Raw genomic sequence first — 19,883 nt, 5'->3', positions numbered from 1 at the left:
GCAAAGCTTAAACCACAACACACAGTGAGTCATACTGCTTATTTATGGCTTTTAAGGTGAGGTATTTTAAGTATCATTCATAAAAAAGGTGGGAGGTTTACAACCTCATTCCATGTACATGTCTAAATGAGAACTGATAAAGCTTAAGGTTTATAGGACGTGAAAATTTGCCACTTAATAATTAAGTAAGAGCATGGAGCATGTTCTACATGTCACAACACAAGCAGTGGCGTGTTTGAGCCAGTTTGTAGAAGTGAATGTTTGTAAGAGGTAGGCGTGGTTAACAGAACAGGAACTCCTAGTTTATAAATTGTCATTACAATGCTAGTCTGCTCTGTCACACTCAGTTTGCACTTGGACAATGACACGAAACCTCCTATTGTGGGTCCTCATCCTATATGCCTCTCTCGAGCTCTCCGGTAAGTCACTGGATACTTTTACATCCACCAGCACACTGGCTACTTAATAACTAAAACCTAGTTTTGTCCTACCTTCTGTTTATTCAAACCTCTACCGGTGGCAGGTTTCTTTTCCTCAAGTAGTCCTCTAAATCTCCTAGCCAAGGACGATGTATTTTGTCCGGAATTAAAGACACTATGCTTTAACTCTGGTCTGTTTCATGTTTCGTGCTCAGATGAATTTGCCTCTCAGCCTTTTGCATTTGTTTACTAGACATGTGATTATAAAGAGAACATTAAAACACAGTGGCTGTGTCTCACGCCTGTTGAAAACACATTTTGTGCACACTCATTACAGTCAAATAACAGAAAGAGGAAGAATTACTGTAAACACACTGCTAGTGTTGTGACGCTCCCTCAGAGTTAAGTTATGGAAAACAACAAAGCCAACACCCCCTCAGGTGCTACTATGTACCAGGTTATCAGGTAACCGTGACTCAGAGTCACTTAATCATTTATTCCAGGCAGGTTTTGCAGACTGGGAAATACAATCTTGAGTCACAAATGTTCTTGGTGAAGCAAAGGACTTTAATTTTGTAAATGTTTCTCCACAAAGTGAGAAGAGAATTAAGCAAAAGAAAAAAAGATGAAAATAATGGTTAATTATTTAATTAAATATACTGCATCTGGTTCCTGGAGCAAGTTATGGTACAGAATGGTCAGAAATTTACAGAACTGGCTACTGGGTGGGAGTCTTAGTCAAGAAAAATGCTACACTGAGAATGATGATTTTATGAAAAAATCTGGAATGCAGAAATAATTCCCATAAAAAGGAACTAATAATATTTTCTAGCTTAAGTTGAAATCAACTTAATAACTAAAACCTAGTTTTGTCCTACCTTCTGTTTATTCAAACCTCTACCGGTGGCAGGTAGAGGTTTTTTTTACAAATGTGATTATAATTTGAGAAGTTGCCCTTTTATTTAATCACACTACTTCTGCAGGCTCTGTAAATCACACCTGATTTTCACTTTGTTTTACGTCAATACCAGTAATAATTGAGTAAAAATCCCCGCCTTGTGAATGTGATGTGGAACATTCTAAATACTGCATGGATTTGTGAGTTAGGGCAAAAAAAAAAAATCAGCTGATGTCAATTCTTTTTTGTGTCAGGATAACGCAAAGATGGTAGTAAAACCCTAAAACGACCTCTTGGTAGCCTGGGGGGGGAATCAAAGAGCAACCTCTGCACCACCCATTAATGCAGGTTAGGTAGTATGTCAATATTTCTATGTGGACAATAAGAAACTATACCCGTGAGCTTAAAAAAATATGAATTCTGCCAACATTAGTCTCCTGCTAAAACCAGGCAAAGACCCTTTATTTCCCTCAAGCTATCGTCCAATATCCCTTATAAATGTAGACATAAAAATAATCTGCAAAGCCCTCTCAAAAAGATTAGAGAAAATAACCCCCCTCTTAATTCATCCTGACCAAACTGGTTTCATAAAAGGTAGGCACTCATCAACAAACACTCGTAGATTACTTAATTTAATAGACTACTCATACAGTAAAAACACTGAAACTGTCATGGTCCTGGGCCGTGTTGGCCCAGTATTCTTAGTTCTCTTGTATTTTTGTATTCAGTTCCCTGTTTAGGTTCTGAGTTGCCCTGTTATGTGGTTCCCTGTGTGCTTTCCCTTTGTGACTCTCACCCCCTGTGTGCCCCTCTATGTATTCATGAGCCCTTGTCCCCTTTCGTGTTTTATTCCATGTTTCCCCCAGCCTGTTATGTCTGTGTTCTCCCCGTGCTCTCTCCTCCTGTCTGAACCTCTGTACTTCCTGTTTTACTTTGACAGTCTCTCGTCAGTATGCGTCATGTTGTGTTCACTCCTGCCCTGTCTCGTTATGATTATCTGTGTCAGCTGTGTTCCCCGTGTGCTCCCACTTCCCTCGTTAACCCTCTGTGTATTTATGTCTGCGTCTCCCTCAGTTCTGTGTCGTAGTCTCCCTCATGCTGCGTGGATTTCCCTGTGTCTCTCTCCAAGTATTAGTTTATTGTGCCCAGTTTAAGTTTTGTATTTTCCTGTCATCTTGTCAGCAATAAAGCTGCCTTTTGAGTTCATCCCTTGAGTCCGTGAGTTTTGCGATTGGGTCCTCATCCTGCCTGCCACACAGCCGACCATGACAGAAACCACAATATTATCTCTAGATGCAGAAAAAGCGTTTGACAGAGCTAACTGGAAAATTTTATTTGCAAATTTACACAAATTTGGTTTTGGAAACTCTTTCATAAACTGGCTAAGATTGTTATATAATTCCCCAACAGCTTGTGTCAGAACAAATGACCAGACATCCTCCAGCTTCTCTCTCCTGAGGGGCACCAGACAGGGATGCCCACTCTCCCCTTCACTGTTTGCTCTTTTTATCTAACCATTAGCAGCAGCAATTAGGCTACAACAATTAAGGGCATAAAATGTAAGAAAGTAGAACATAAAAGCAGTCTCTATGCGGATAATGTGTTACTTTTTCTCCAAAACTCACAAACCAACCTTTCTGAGGTAATTACTCTAATAAACTGGTTTTCAAGAGTTTCAGATTATTCAATTAACTGGTCAAAATCTACAGTTCTTCCCATTAACTGCTCCTTCCATAATTCTTCTCCTGCCCCACTACAATCTGGAAATATTAAATATTTAGGTATTAAATTCAGAAATTTCAGACCTACCATTTATCAGCTCAAACATCAAAAGACATGAATGCTTTAAAAGTATTAACATCAGCTCTTCTCTGACAGCATGGTGGGAGTTTCTAAAAATAACAGTCTTCATTAATCCTATGCAGACGTACACCTATCTGGAACAACCCTGACATATTACAAAACAATAATATGATTAATCTTACAACACAAAACACTACATAGAGTGCACTATACAGGTCATCGGATGTTCTAGATGGGGTTTGCATCTTCCAACAACTGCTCACACTGTCAAGGCAATGCACCAGACAATTACATCCACGCTCTTTGGTTCTGTCCACCAGTGCAGAAGTTTTGGCGCAGGATATGTGAAGACTTATCAAAGTGTCTGAAATGAAAAATTCCAACCTCCCCTTTAGTATGCTTGTTGGGCAAATTGGATGATGTCACTACAGAAACTAATACAGTCCACATGGTTTTTACTGCCCTATGCATCGACAAGAAAACGGTCCTCATGAACTGGAAAAATAAAAATAATCTTAATTCAAGCCAATATAGAAACCATCTAATAGATCACATTAGTCTCGAGACAGCCTCTGCCACCACATTAGATCAATCCCTCTGGGCTACTTTGATCGGCTTCATCACCTAGCGGGGATGGGGGGTCGTGGTTTGGTCCCGCCTTCGCCATTGTGGTTGATGTGGAGGTGGGACGGGCTTAGGGCGTCTGGAGAATCCCTAGGGACGTTATCCCTGGAGGGCTTAACCCAGGGGTTGTGGTCATAACCTTGTTAGTGGCTCTGGTCGCTCTTAGAGGTTGTTCTCCTTGTGGCCGCGTACAGTAGGGCTGGAGGAGGGTCTGTGCTGGCGGACGTAGGTTACTGGCCTGGTAGCCTGGCTGCCCCTAAGTGGATCCGGGGCAGGCGTGGGGGCTTGGGGTTCTGGGGTGCTTCGCCTCTGTGCTAGGGCTCTGGCTGGGCCTTGGGGGCTTCGGTCCTCCTTGGTGTGTTGCCGAGGTTGTGGGCGGATGGGTGCACGGGGGCTCAGCCCTGGCGCAGGGGGCCTCTGGTGCATCGGCCTAACTGGGGGGCTCTTCAACTGACAGGAAGTTTGTTCCATCCTTGTAGGAGTCCACTCTGCAGGTGGGGGAGAGTCACAGGAGAGGTGGAGAATAAACTTAACCTGGGTGTCTACTGTCTTGTACAGTCTGGGAGATGATTGAATGTTAGGGTGGGTACAGTTTCCTCTGCGGTGGGGTCGGGTGGGCTGCCCCGGGTCCTGTGGGGCTGGGCGGTCCTGCTGCCGTAGGCCCCGGTCTGGATGGGCCTGGAATCCCAGGCCCTCCAAAGGCCTATCTCCCCTCACCACACTCCCTGCCGGTAACTGATGCCCTCAGGGGTCGGTGCGTTGGTGGTTCTTGGTGTCCGGGGCTGGGCGCTCAGGTATGTACCAGCTCACTTGGCAGGGCCTGGTGCCTGTTGCTCGGTCAGGCCTCTTCCGGGGCAAAGGGGGCCCTCGGGCCTCCAGCCTCTGGGCCTGCGGCTCTGGCACAGCTGGCTGCCGGCAGAGCCGGCGGACACACCACTGCAGCCCCTCTGGCTTCTGCTCCGTGGCTACTGGGTGACCCCTCACCTGGGGCTCTCCTCAGCTCTTCCCAGGAAGGTGGCACGGATGCCCCTCTGGTGGTCCTCCTTGGGCTCTCGCACTCTGGGGCCTCTGGATGTCTGGAGCCTGGATCTCCTCCATGCCTGCTTCATGCCCTGGGGGACGGGGCTATGGCTCTCTACATCCTCTAGCAGACCATTACATGGGGAAACCTTTTGAATACAAGCGCGCTGATCCACACAGGTGTGCACACGGGTGTTCACTGTTCATAGACATAAACTACACCTTTATTGGCTGCTATTTCCAAGCACATTGTGCGCTGTCGGTTCTGTTTGCTACACAACAACATTCAATATTTAGTATTTACTGCTGTTTACACTTAGCTAGATTAACGCGATGGTGTTGTGTTTAGTATGTTGCCCTTTTTTTTTTCTTGTTTTCTCTTCTTTTTCTCTCAACAGGTGATCCAGGACATTTTTTTTTCTCTTCTTTCTCTTTTTAAGTGCCCTTTCTCACTGTCCCTCTCCCCTTCTGTTTTTCTTTTCCTTCCTCTTTCTTTCTCCCTTTCCTATCCCTCAGTCATGTCTGTCCCGTCTGTAACAACTGAAAATAAAATAAATAATAACAACAAAGGTTGATCAAATGGACCAATACGGCAAGGCCGTGATGATCCATTTGGCAAAGTAAATCCATTGGGTATCCTTGTTGGTCTTCAGACAACAATTCTGACGGCTAAAGAACCAAATGGGACAGGCAAAAAAAGTGGTTCACCTCTTTCTCCAGGGGACATGATTGCGAAAGCATTCATGTGACTAACTTGATATAAGGTTATAAACTTTCTGTTTACAAAAGGCTTTGTTACCAGGAATGCACTTAAAAACTTGAGAATGTAACTTTAATCAAATGTTTAAAGTCACGATGATTACATGTTTGCAACATAAATGACATTTGGAATGGGATATCAAATTATGTAGTCAGGTTAGTTTTTTTGTTGTTGTTTTATTGGTTTGGTTCAAAATAAATAGATACATAAAACTTATAGAAAAGCAGGATGTAAACAGACGAGATTAGGTAGCACAAATATTGAAAGCAATGAGTTAAGCATTCGACTAATTACAAAATAGACCCTGTTGACACTAGCATCCAAAATTAATATCCTTTTTCTAATCACACATATGTGATTCACTTCCACAGGAAGCCATGGTCCTGAATTTGAGGAGGGAAAGCACTATGAGGTGGTTCGACCAGTCAGACTTCACACAATCAGAAAAAGACACACAGAGGTTTCTTTTCTTTTCTATTTTAAATCCTGTGATGACAATCAAATCAGCTGCTGTTTTTCTCCTGATTATGGAAAATGAAAAAATAAAAATGAATGACTCAAAGCAAAATTTCCTGTTTTTTTGCCCACAGTACCACAGACCAGACACTCTTACGTATGCAATGACTGTGGGCGGACAAGACATAGAAATGCAACTTGAAAGAAATAAGTAAGTTTTTACTTCCCTAAACCTGTGTGTCTGTGCAGTGTGAGAAAATAAGTGGACAAATGGATATACAAGTAATGTAAAATATCCTGTTTCAAAATAAGCAAATTTTTTTTGAATAAACTGGAATTAGACTCACTCTTCACATCAAATAATGTTATGTTATTCTTTATCTTTCTGTATTCAGTGAATTACTTACCAAAGATTACACTGAGTCTTACTACCAAGAAGATGGGACTCGAGTCACCACAGTACCGAATGACATTGTAAGTGTTTGCGTTTGTAGACAAACTTACCTCAAACTTACAGCTGTAAAATTGCACATTTTACTAGATTTAAAACGCTTCAAAGGCTTTTAAGGCTGTTAGTGAACGCTGGAGACATAAGCAGATGAAAAGAAAGTTACATGTTGTCATTTAATAACACAGTCACCATTTTCATGTCCTTGCCAGGATCACTGCTTCTATCATGGGAGGATTGTGAATGACAGTGAGTCATCTGTTAGCATCAGTACCTGTGATGGACTCAGGTGAGCCACCGTCTTAATCTTTTCTTTATTTAAACTGTCATGACATCTTTCCAAAGCGATACCCACCCATGCTGTCTGTCATAATAATTCAAATAACCTCACAGTTTCATTCCTTTGTTGTATTAAGCCTTCATATGAGATGAATAGATTTCAGGCCACCTTGGTTCACCAGAAACAAGTTGTGAAAATACTCTCATTACTATTTAGATGTTAACCTTATCCTAACCCTCAACCAAACCTCACCTCACAGTGACTCTAACTTTAATTAAACCAAAACATTACATTAACATTAACATGTATAATGATTAACATGATGTCAGCATGTTAAAGTTCAGGAAAACAAAAACAAAAGTGCTAAAAGCCACTAAAATCACACTGCAATAATAACAATCTTGAAGTGAAAACAACACAAGAGGAAGTTTGGCCCAATTAAGTCTTTAGATGACAGTGGATAGGTTCCTGAGTTGAGTCAGCCTCAAAGCAACATCTGAAAAATGAATGAACTAACCAGCATGATTTGGTTTAGGGGTTACTTCAGAACATCTGCTCAAAGGTACCTGATTGAGCCACTATCCAGTAACGATGAGGGGGATCATGCAGTGACAACTTTTAATGAAAAGAACTTCACGCCTGCCGTGTGTGGGGTCACTAACACCAGCTGGAGTGACGACTATGAACCTCCAACAAGCCGCAGCCGCTCTAGATCAGGGGTAACACAATTAGTTTTGTCCTCTTCACCAGAGTTCCTCCAAGTCATGACCTCTGAAACCTTTTAGGTCTTCAAACTATCTAAGTTAAATGTGACAGAGTTTAAGTAGACATGCCCAAAAGTCTTCATTTGTGTTGTTCTTTTTCTTCAGGGTATTTCTATTGTACAGCAGCAGAAATACGTTGAGCTCGTCCTTGTTGCTGATAATCGCGCGGTAAAATTAATCTTCTTTTCTAACTTTTTAATTTTTTCCCCTTGGTTTGCAAAATTTGATTTTTATAAGATAAACTGGTGAGAAGCAGGATGAGAAATTTGTCTTGTGGTGTTTCAGTATGTGAAGATGAACGGGGATCAAAAGAAGATGAGACAGAGAATATTTGAGATTGTCAACTTTGTCAACATGGTGAGTCTGTTTTTTTGCTATTTCTATACAGATTCCATACCAATACAGACGCACTGTACTACATACTGTTCTGCAGTAGCTGCTAGCAGTTGGAGTATAATGTTTTATCCCCAATGTTGTCTTCTTCAGGTCTACAAACCTCTGAGGACCTTTATTGCTCTGGTGGGGTTGGAGATATGGACGAATGGTGACCTGATCTCTGTGACCCCCCCAGCAGGAGCAAACCTGGATGCTTTCATGAAGTGGAGAAACTCTGAGCTGGTGACGAGGATAAAACATGACAATGCACATCTTATAAGGTATGGATAAATTGTATAAGTAGAATCAGTCAGACTCAAATCACGTGGAGCAAAATGTCTCCTACTTTCAACAGTAACCGAGCAGGAAAGAGAAAACTAATTTCAGAAATCTGAGTTGTGAGTATCCATATTTTTTTTCTCCCAGGTTAAACCGGCCTGACACATCAGCTTAAGAGGTTTTAAGCTTCCACATAACGCTTGTGTAACTTGTGTTTTATACACAAGATACAACCACAAGCAGATCCATTATTGAATCTTAAATAAGAATGTGCTTGAATGTTCACACCTCAACATTCAGGAAAATTCACAGTAGCTAATCTAATCTAATCTAATCTAATCTAATCTAGTAGTAGCTAGATTAGTGAGTAGATGGATGATATGAATCCTGTATATGAATTTAAGACTTTCTGATCTTCTCTTTCAGTGGTATCAACTTTGAAGGACCAACTGTGGGTCTTGCTTTCATCGGGACTCTCTGTTCTGGTCACTCTGTCGGCGTAGTACAGGTGAGGTGTTCATGCTTCCCAGATGATGTATCTCACTGACTTCATAACTTCTGCCCTTGCTTCATGCTGTGGTAAATGTGAATTTTGGAAACATGTTCCTAAATCCATTTAGTTCAGTCATTCCTTTGCCCCTCAAAAATCAACTTAATTGTTTATCTGATACTTTGATTAATGACCAAATACCAGAGAAAATAAATGACAGTTCCATCACTTTATCACTAACATGTAGTGACCACTTCCTGCTAAAAGAGAAAAACTAAGTTAAATTATGATCTAGAACTAGACTCGGTCTACAAAGTCTTCTTTGCACATTTGAGATGCACACATCTCCATAAGTGCAACGTGGAAAACTCATTCTTTGACTAATCATGAATTTTTCACAAAATCCTTTAAAACATTTTCCTCCTTTTTGCACTGCACTTGTAGACCACTACACTAACTCTGTCAATAGATCCATGCAGTCTGAAAGTCCCGACTGAATAGACTGAGAAAATGTTAAAACTGAGACAAACATGTGACATTATTGTGTTGCTCTCTCTTGCTGTTAGTAAATTTTTGCTGCTTTCTTGTGCTTCATTTTTTTCTTAGGATCACAGTGATGCAGCCATAGCAGTGGGAGCAACACTGTCTCATGAGATGGGCCACAACCTGGGCATGAACCACGATGACTCCAGTGGTTGTTTATGTTCTGACGATAGCTGCATCATGGCAGCAGCCCTCAGGTAAGAAAAGCTGACTTGAGACATCCTTCAAGTTGAATGCAGATTCTTTCTGTTAGCAAATAAATTCAGGCTATAACAAGTGACCGTAAATTAACAATACGAGCCTTACAAACCTCACTAAATGTTTTGATCATCATAACATGTTTCATTTGGTACAACAACATAATAACTGTGTGTATTGGACCAAAAAGGAGGTCAGCTGGTGCAGCTCTTAATCTCACATGGCTATAAGACTGAAGAACGTGTGTGAGCATGTTTGGTGCGTACGTGCTGTATATGTACCACCATACCGCTTTTGTGCAGCCATGTCTTCCTAGTGTCAGACACTGATCAAGATAACACAAAAAAAGATAATAATACTAATAATGTGTTTGTTCCTCTTCAGCTGGAAAACTCCTCGAAGCTTCAGTAGCTGCAGCAGCAGCAACTATGAAAAGTACCTAACAAGCCGCAGCCCCAGCTGTCTGCTGGACAAACCAGACTACAAGAGTGTCGTGGCTCCCGCGGTCTGTGGAAACGGCTTCAAAGAGGAAGGAGAGCAGTGCGACTGTGGTTCGGTGCAGGTAAGTAATCACATCAGCTGCTTAAAAGTTTTATTGTGTAGCAAGTTGATGATCGCATCTGGTGAATCTGGTGAGTTTTATTCATTTAAAAGCAAATCACAACAACAACTGTCTGAAGGGATTTTGTAAGATAGAGGTCTTATAACAACACAGCGAAAACCCCAACAATCAAATAACTGCCTATGAGCAAACATTTGGCAACAGTGGGAGCGAAAACCCCTTTTTAACAGGAGGAAAGCCCTCAGCAGCCTAGGCCTATTGTAGCTTTACAAACTTCTATTTCTTTATGTCTTGCTGGCCTCTCACTTACAGAGACTAGTTGATAAACAGTGTAGCAGTACAAATGTATTTATTACTATTATGCCATAATTCTGATCTGTGTCTGTGCATGCTCAGGTCTGAAATGGCTTCTGCCTTACAGCTATTGATTTCTCAGAATGGAATTCAGCTCCATGTTTCCTTTGTCTGATCTTGACTCTTTAATGAGGTGCTTGCTCTGAGACAAAAAAAACTTTCAGATGCACACCAGATATGTACCTTCTTCGAATGGGCCTGAGCCTGTGCATTCAGACAGATATTTATTTTTTCAAGGCCCAGTATTCAACTGACTTCTACCAGAAGCTGAAGAACTGCTGATTTTTTTCTTTTTTGCAGTATTACTTGGAGTATGTGCTTATGTGTTGTCTTAACACTTTTATGTAGTGTTAAGACTATATCTATAGAATGACAGTGATAGTGTAGCTGAACAGAAATGATTGTTTTAAGTGAACTTCCGTGTTATGCAAACACTTTTTCCAGTGTGTCTGAGAACAGTTTTTTGTTTGCTTGCGATGTGTAACAGCTGAACAGCTTGTGGTTTTCAGTGAGACAAACATTCCAGTCAGAGTGATGTTTAGACCTGTTTTCACCTCTGCTGGAATTCAACAAGGAAAGATCATTAGAAGGAACTGAACGTGATTTATTGATGTACAAAACAGTATTCAGTGGTGTTTATAGATTCGACTCTGATGGCCCATCACAGCAGAACGGAATCCAAGCTATGATGCTAATTAGTGCAACAGCACAAACTACCATCATCAAAGCAGCATGGTGAGTGAGAAAATTGTAAGATGGTTCCAGATAGTGAAGAGAAAGTGCGAAGCAGACTAAACACTGAAACTGTGATAAGGCTCAAGGGAGATAAGGCATGAGTGTGGACTGGGGTAAAGAGAGAGAAGCAGAGCCTGTAGGCTCAAGGCTGCTGTAGGCCAGAAGACCAAGCATAGATCCTGCGACAAAGCTGAGAGCTGTCAAAGGACAGAAGAGAGCGAAAACAGGCAATGGTACATTAATGCATTGAGATCACTTTAATTATTTGTAGAGCTCAGTACTTCCACAGTACTTGAGCATCTTGGTAACCAACATGACTGGGGGAGGGGCAGATTCTGGCCTAAGCAGGTCAGACTCTGGGAAGTATGCCTCATGTCTCTGAAACTAAAAACAGGTTATTCGTCAGGTCACAGCTTTCACCCAGTTTTACGCATGACCCTGCTGAAAACTGCAAAACCAACAAAAATGTGTTGATGATTGTATGAGTGTGATGAGTTTACTGATCCACTTCTGCACTTAGAGAAAATGTCTCTCCTGTTTGTTTCCTATTTTGCTTCTGGAATCTAAGATATGTTTTTCTTTTTATCCTCAAATCTCATCCTGGGAACGGCAGCAAGAAGCAAATTAAATTGGACTTTACCTTTCAGTATTCCTGAATTCTTGTGCATAGAAGAAACACTGGAAGCTGGGAAATTAAAGATGGCCCAGGGAAGAAACAATGTTGCAGAGGCCAGTGATAACAGAAACCAACATGTGGAGACTCAAGCAGCACTCCCAGGGTGGAATGTTGGCTGATTAAGACATCTGTATGCTGTTTATGCTTCCCATACAGACGATGGTGATGCCTGATATGGAAAGGATTGTAAAAGCAGTTTGTTGGGGAGAGTGACAGAGTATGCATTTTAACATCCCCATAGACTACCAATGCAACGGAGATTAACTCACGTGGGGACCATAGACAGTATGAATGGTAAACATAGTTTTAGGTGTTGTGTGGAGTCAAAGCCGCATTCTTTTACTGGCCCTGTTGAGTCCATAGGAGAACAGCCCTGACTTCTTTGAACACTTCTTGATGAGTTTACGGACTCAGTCACTCATTCCACGTCATACTGAACAAAACATGGTATCCTTTTTGCAAACTTTGTTTCTTTTATGGAGCGCAACCCCAGATGTGCTCACTGGATATTAACTGATTGAAAAGCCCAAACGGGCACGTGACTTCACAAGCACATCGAGTCCTCACTCGCCCCAGCTGGTTTCAAAACACCAGGATGTGCAAATGCGGATGATGTTGGCTCTTTCAACCACAGGGGTGCTGCAATAAGCAAAAACAGCTCGTTGTGTCTTACATTTTTTTTGATTACCAAAGTCTTTCTTTTGTTAGGTGGTACTTTGAGATGAAATCCATTAAATATGGCAGCTGTGTCGCACAGAAGTTTGGGTTTTTGTTTTCCAAAACTGTGGTTATATTGAAAAAACAGATTTTAAATTATAAGTTTGTGGTATTTTGTTTACAACACTTTCTTACATGTTTGTACTTCAGACTCAATAATGGTCTTATACCACAAAAGTTCCTGAAAATCAAGAAATAAGGAAGTAGAAAGTAGAAACTGAGAACAGTGATTATACACTATATTGGTGACACTCGACATTGCTCTTAGTAGTTTGAACATCGTGATTTGTGATCATGAGGCCAGCAGACACCCACAGTGGAAATCATTCATCAGGTTCTTTTCTATGTGTCAATAAACCATCAAACCTAGTGATAAAGATTCCTCACGGGAGCAGAGCAAACAGATGTTTAATAATGCATCCCAGCAGTAAGACCCAACAGCAGCCTGATGAGTTCTAATATATCTTGTCCCCGTAGGAGTGCACCAATCCCTGCTGCAACGCCACCACCTGCACCCTGAAAGAGGGTTCACAGTGTGCTGAAGGCGAGTGCTGTGAGAACTGTAAGGTGAGTCAGTAAGAAGACAGATCAGTGTAACTGGTGTCACTTATTTTCATCCCTGGAAGTCTCTCCTCTGGCTGTAGTGATCCAGTTGTTTGCTCAGCTACAGTCCTCAAGTAATTAGAGAATCTTGCAAATGCTTGAACCAACACCACAGTATTGCATTTTGATATTTTGTTTACAGTGCTCACGCAGTCAGAGTGTTTGACATAGCGCTGGAATTTTTAATCATATAACACTTTAAGAAAAACAATGTTTCAGATAACTTACACGTTGATGGTATATGCTCGGCACAGATCTTGCCTACCTCCAGACAGTGCCGTTCAAAGCAGGATGACTGTGATCTGGCAGAGTACTGTGATGGGAAGAGCACGACCTGTCCGGAGGATGTGTTTGCTGTGAATGGGCTCCCATGTGATGGAGGCCAAGGGTACTGCTACAACGGTCAGTGTCCACAGAGACCTAAGCAGTGTGTCAAGATGTATGGATCAGGTGAGTATCCCGTCAATACGCATATGGATGTATGTGAAAGTCATATGGAGAGTTAGGTTTTTATGCAATCTTCTGCTGCTATCAGGTGCTAAGGAGGCCAAACAAGGATGCTATAACTACAACACCAGAGGAGTCTACTATGGCTTCTGCAAACGCCCCTCAAATAATCAGTTCATCCCCTGTCAGCAAGAGTGAGTCCCAGTAGAACGTACAGGGCAACAGTTGCTCTGCAGCCGACCCTTATTTTGATTCTTCGTTCTTCATATTAACCAAACATGATCAGAAACAAACACTGTCTTTCTTTTGCAGAGATGTTCTTTGTGGAAAGCTCTTCTGTGAAGGCGGTAATGACAACCCAAACTATGGCCGGATGGTCGCCATCGGCACATGCAAGGCAGCGTTCTTCTCAGACAACACCGGTGACCAAGGCCTGGTGGAAACGGGGACTAAATGTGGAGATGGAAAGGTAGCAGGCTTCCTGAATCCACTTTTTGCTTACTGCATCTACAGTGTAGAACAAAATAAAGTTAAATATATGTCTGACTTGTCTTTTCCAAGGTGTGCAGCCAGAATCAGTGTGTGGATCTGCAGACGGCATACAGAAACACCAACTGTTCAGCAAAATGCCCAGGCCATGCTGTGAGTATATGATGACACCAAAAACTGATCCACTGAGGTGGAACTGATTTATAACAGTTTTGTGCTGGACTGTATATTCTGGTATTTTCATTATTAGTTCATCTGTTTTCAAAAAGTTATTAAGAGGAGAAGCTGCGTACCCTCATAGTTGTGAGCAGGGTTCTAAAGCTTTTAAAGACTTTAATGCCACTGAGAGTGAAATTTAAGATCAACTTTACAAAATCAAAGGGTTAAAAGTAGTTTTTGTGTGATTTCTCGCTGCAAAGTTTAACTAAATCCTTTGTTAGCCGGGGGCAGCTAATCTACCATATCCATGTTTAAAATGTAGCTTAGGTGTGAAAGGTGGATGGAGTCACTGTCATAGCCTGCATTGACTTTTGGACTTAACATTTTATAACTTCAATCTTAATGGGGTCATATTGGTCATGGCATGTTTGCATTTTGGAGCCAAAAGTAAAGTTGTAAGCTAATACTAGCATTTTGGTAAATGACCTGGATCCATGAGAGGTCTCATTCACTGACTCAAACTAATGGAAGTTTGGCCTAGCAGACAGATTCTGAGGTTAACTTTGTTTTCAAGGCTATATGCACACATTTTAATACTGTTAAATTGGTCAGTTTAGCACTGTGGTCTACTCACATTTGATAGCCAGCTTCAATCAGCCATTCAGCTGCAGCTTTTGGGATTTATCACTGCTGACTTTATTGTTCAGTCCCAGAGGTAACGACTTCGTAGAAATAAGGGGGAAAAATGCATCATTTTGGAATTTTGTTAATATTCTGTGTATTTTGCAAATTTTAAACCCAGGATTTTACAGGATTTCCCCCCTCTGCCAAAAAATCAGTTTCATCTGTAGCAAACTACAATACAATAACACCATAAAATAATGATAAAATAAATAAAAAATTGTGAAACATAACCTAAATATTTGAAGTGGATGTGATAACCACACCATGGCCATGCAGCTCCAGTTGTTTTAAAAGGTTTAGGCCCTGTAAAGACAAAGACACCCTTCTAAGGCATCCCTGAAATGCTGATGTGAGATATACAAGACATGCCCAAACTTACTCGTGTAGGCTTTTTTAGAACCACGTGTAAACATTTACAACTGCAGTGTGATTGCAAATATGCACTAAATAAGTGTCCAATTTAAAAAGAAAAAAATATTTAAAAAAAAACCATATAACAAATTCTTTTTTCACTTTTTGAAATGTGAATGAAATGAGAAAAACTTGAAAACCTCTAAATATTTTTAATTTAACTTTATTTTATAAAATGGCTCAAGCAAGCAACAACTCTTAGTTAATCATAATAATATAATTTAGCCTAGCATCTTATTCATATTTTACTTATAGTCTATGCAAAATGAAATAAAACTAACTAGAGTCAATTTGTCAGAAGCTAAAGTGATAATATACACTATAACTATATACTGGGTAAATCTAGTTAACTACATGGCACCAGTTATACTGGGGCTGAGTGTTTTATATTACTTAAATTCTACTTAAAGTCTAATAATGGCAACATCTTCTTTGTGCTTTCCAGGTGTGCAACCACAAAAGTGAGTGCCAGTGCGAGCCTGGGTGGACGCTTCCTAACTGTGACTCAGTGGACACAGCTTTTAGTGGTACTGGTAAGAGTCATCTACTTCAGTCTACAGATTAAGTTCAATTTACTGTGTCATGTTGCACAACTACAACCCAAGCAAACCGGTTTTTCTTCTGTCTCTGTAGGAAAAACTATTGTCATTGCAGTCACGGTTACACTACTAGTCCTAGGCATCATTGCTGCCATCGCAGGAATCATCTGGAAAAAGCAACAAAGTCCCATCCTGCCAACGTGAGTAATCATGACACTACTGGAGGCCATTGTATGCCTCTGTTTCTGCAAACTCGCCTCCATGAGGGTCATCACCTGTTGATTCAATCTGTGTTTGCAGTGCAACAAATCAGAGGAAGCAGATAGCCGTGCAGAACCCGGCTTACCACAGCAAACAGCCTCCACCCAGTTACCCTGCATCAGGCCAACAGGTGATGTTCTGAATGGAGCTGGAATTTGATCTAAAAACTGTTCCGACACGTTTCTAATGATACCTGAAATTTGTAGGCTGGCAGACCAAAGCGTGAAGGACCTCCACCTCCACCACCTGCAGCTGGGACCAAACCCAAACCAGTCATTCAGATCCACAGAACTGCACCAGCTCCACCAGGGAACAAACCCACACCACCCATTTCAAACTACACAGCTGCACGGCAGGTACCAGAGCTCACCAGCCTTTAACCCGTTTTCTTTACTAATTCAGCTGGAAAAAAAACCTTCCCCATAGATTAACCAGCAACTCTTTAATTTGATTGGATAACAAAAAAAGCACATATAATTGGTTGGTTGTCTCCTTTGTTGGCTAGCTTTCCCAAAAAAAAAAGTGAGTTAAAAGATGCTAAACCATTTCATAAAGTTAATGACCATTTTACTAATTCTGTTCTCAGTGCTGTAAGTGATTCATTTTATATTACACACAGTCATCTGAAGATAAAAATAAACATAAAAATTAGCACAGTGTCACTTTAACATTTTTGGACATATCCATCTCTCTTTTGTCCTCCAGGCTCTGAGGCCAGTTCCTCCACCAAAGGTCTGATGTCTGCGTGGTGCCATCTCTTAGCAGCTCTTATTGCTCTCAGTAGGAGGCTGCTGTCACCGCTTTCTCAGTGCTGAAGCAACATTTCTACAATGACTCACAGATTGCACGAGGAGCAGGCCAGACTCTGATTGTTACTAGCATGCCATCCGCTGATGTCGTCATCGCTTTATATTTTCTAAGGCACTTTTTCATACTGCAGGGTTAGAGATACAGACAAGTATCTCTACTAGTGTTCGTATCTCTAACAAGGCAAGTGCAAGTACAGGCATCCCTGACTCTGAATGTGACTTATAACTCTTTTTATCACAGTAATGGCACAGAATATGAGTGTGTGTGCATGACCTAATGAAAATGTTATAACAGTTTTCAGAATTTGTTACAGTTTCATATTTCATTTGTGTTTTTAAAATCCTTATAAATTTCGCTGACTTTGATGTGACAGTCAAAAATCGGAGTGCGATGCTCTGTTGCACCCTACAGTGCTCTGCTTTAAAGTGAATGCACTCAGAGAACTCAAAGCCACCAGCTGAACATTATGAAGCACCTTAAGAGTCTGGTTTTTTTTAATATTTTAAACCATGCTTTCTCTTATGACACTGTAAAAATTTGAGTTGTATTTATATTTTTATCTAAATGTACATATTTATCTACTTTGTTTACAAAATCAGACTTCTGCATGAGTAGAGAAAGAACAGAAGCAATGAGCTTCTTATTGGTGCCTTTTTTGAAGCTGGACCACTAAACGTGTATACAAGATTAGGTCTCACATGCAAGTGGTAAGACACATATCATTTGCCACACCATTAAAATGAGCGACTGTGATGTTTTTTAATGTTGATGTTGTATAATTCTTCTTAATTCTTATATTGAAACATTTTGTTTTACATTTATTTGCATTATGGTTGTTTCCCAATATTTTTTTTACTATAATATTGTCCTGCTGTATACTTTGTCCTATGCACTTACTTTGTAAAGCGGGATCATGCTGTACAATGATTAAATAAAAGTGATTAAGTGACTAACAGATGAAGAACCTTATCCTGTTACACGGTGGCACATAATAAGGGCTGAGATCAATTAAATAGCAAGTGAATGGACAGTTCTTAAAGCTGATGTGTTGGAAGCAGAACAATGGAACAACAATGGAATGGAGCCTATCCCAGCTGTCAAAGGGTGTTAGGTGGGATACACCCAGTGTAGGGTTTACACATTAAGAGAGAACTATTCACACTTCGAGCCAATTTAGAATCACCAGTGAACCTACAGGTGCTGTCTTTACACTCTTGTAGGGTCCAAGTTGGCCATAAAGCGAGCAGGTTTCATCCGGCCATAAAAATACTTCAGTCAGATTCTGAAAATGTGGGAAAGTGAATTAAAAGAGCTTTAATTCTTAAACAGTTTAGTGCAAAGCTTTTTTAAACCCCTTGAATTCAAACTGGAGCTTTATATAAGTCAGAAGAAGTCTGTTTGGAGCAAAGATGCAGCCCAGATATGTTTTATTAGGATGTTTGCAAACTACGTTTTCTTCCCTTTACTCCCAATGCATCACAGCAGTTGGCTGTCCCTCCCTGAGCCTGGTTCTGCTGGAGGCTTCTTCCTGTTAAAAGGGAGTTTTTCCTTCCCTCTTAGGTGGTCGTCTGACTGTTGGGGTTTTTTCTGTTACATTATAAAGCACCTTGAGGAAACTGCTGATGTCATTATATAAATAAAATTTAACTGAATATGGTAAATGGCCTGTATTTGTATAGCGCTTTACTAGTCCCTAAGGACCCCAAAGCGCTTTACATGTCCAGTCATCCACCCATTCACACACACATTCACACACTGGTGATGGCAAGCTATATTGTAGCCACAGCCACCCTGAGACGCACTGACAGAGGTGAGGCTGCCGGACACTGGCGCCACCAGGCCCTCTGACCACCACCAGTAGGCAACGGGTGAATACATCAGAAGCACCAAAACATCACCTGTTGCCCACATAGAATAAGTCCTCAGATGATAGCTGATGGTTTGTGAGACTGATTCAGCCTCAAAGCAGCAAAAGTAGCATCTGAAAAATTACATTTAATCTTTAACCAGTCTGGTTAAAAAAATATAAGAAGTAATAATATACAGGTTTTGAAAAAGCTGCGATAAAACTGATGTGTTTTTAAGGGAGAACTTCAAATAACTTTAATATTTAGTTTGTATAAATACAAACTAAATAAAAGTCAGCCTTTTAAATCAATTACATATTTATAAGAACTCTTTAACATTTGTATAATTTTAAATTTCTCCAATTTAATAGAAACTTGAAGAGTTATTAGCTTTTCCTGTTTCGAGGTTGAGTTTTGTTTACATTTGTGTATAAATACATATAAGGTGCCTTTGGGTGCCTTGAAAAGCGCTATATAAATCCAATCCATTATTATTATTATTATTATTATTACTACAGTGTTTAACTTCAGATGTTTGCTATGCTTTGCTAGTCATGGGAGGAACAGTCATCGCAGTATGCAGGCTGACTTCAGGTGAATACGCATATTTTGACCCTCACCCACGTAAGTCAACAGAAATGCCATTGTCGCTATGTGTAATGGTGGAACTGCAGTTATGTTGAAATTCACACGTCTTAACAACATGATTGACAGGCTCAAATGCTTATACCAAATTTTTAGCATTGCGCCAGCCTGCACTTATGAGCTACAGTCTATTGAGTTTCACAGTCAAAACGCTGCTGACCAAAGAGATGCTAATCAAACCTCCGAATACAGGAAATCCGCTACAAATGTTCTAGCACCAGCTTTAAATGAACCTGTTCATGAATTAAACTCCCAGACATCCACTGAGCAGACATGGAAAACTGTGACGGAAACTTTAACCACTGAAGTCACGTCATTCAGCACGGATTTAAATGAGACAGCTGCTGCATCTCTGCTCCATCAAACCTCTGCATCTTCTGTGAGTGAAACTCAGGTAACATCAAATTCTATTCCTCAGAAGGATTCAAACACTGCCTCCTGTTCAACCAAGACAACAGAGGAACTCTTACATAAACTTCTAAAATGTAATAAACAGGAAAGGAGAAAAATGAGGAGAAGATTATTGGCCGAACAGAAACTACCACAAAGAAAGGAAAATCAGAAAAAGAAAGAAAGGCAGATGTACA

General features: G+C 40.7%; 1 protein-coding gene across 1 annotated transcript; it reads left to right on the top strand.

Annotated features, from left to right (window-relative positions):
* Window positions 1-284: 284 nt before the first annotated feature.
* LOC147316922 (zinc metalloproteinase-disintegrin-like jararhagin) lies at window positions 285-17,757 on the top strand. The gene is made up of 22 exons (XM_086313465.1): window positions 285-419; window positions 5,896-5,984; window positions 6,115-6,191; window positions 6,376-6,454; window positions 6,641-6,717; window positions 7,244-7,427; window positions 7,578-7,640; window positions 7,758-7,829; window positions 7,959-8,128; window positions 8,553-8,634; window positions 9,223-9,356; window positions 9,742-9,919; window positions 12,879-12,968; window positions 13,259-13,454; window positions 13,540-13,645; window positions 13,764-13,920; window positions 14,013-14,093; window positions 15,640-15,727; window positions 15,828-15,933; window positions 16,034-16,124; window positions 16,201-16,350; window positions 16,700-17,757. Exons 1-22 carry the CDS (start codon window positions 362-364, stop codon window positions 16,730-16,732), a joined length of 2,361 nt encoding a protein of 786 aa, XP_086169591.1. The 5' UTR covers window positions 285-361; the 3' UTR covers window positions 16,733-17,757.
* Window positions 17,758-19,883: the final 2,126 nt, after the last annotated feature.

This window comes from Aulonocara sp. 'chitande type north' Nkhata Bay, linkage group LG12 (genome assembly GCF_057382095.1).
Source record: "Aulonocara sp. 'chitande type north' Nkhata Bay isolate Kocher_YH1m ecotype deep benthic linkage group LG12, A_spYH_male_GT1.1, whole genome shotgun sequence".
NCBI classification, from domain to species: domain Eukaryota; kingdom Metazoa; phylum Chordata; class Actinopteri; order Cichliformes; family Cichlidae; genus Aulonocara; species Aulonocara sp. 'chitande type north' Nkhata Bay.
Note: the sequence above shows the minus strand (reverse complement) of the source record. Positions and strands in the feature narration are given on the sequence as shown.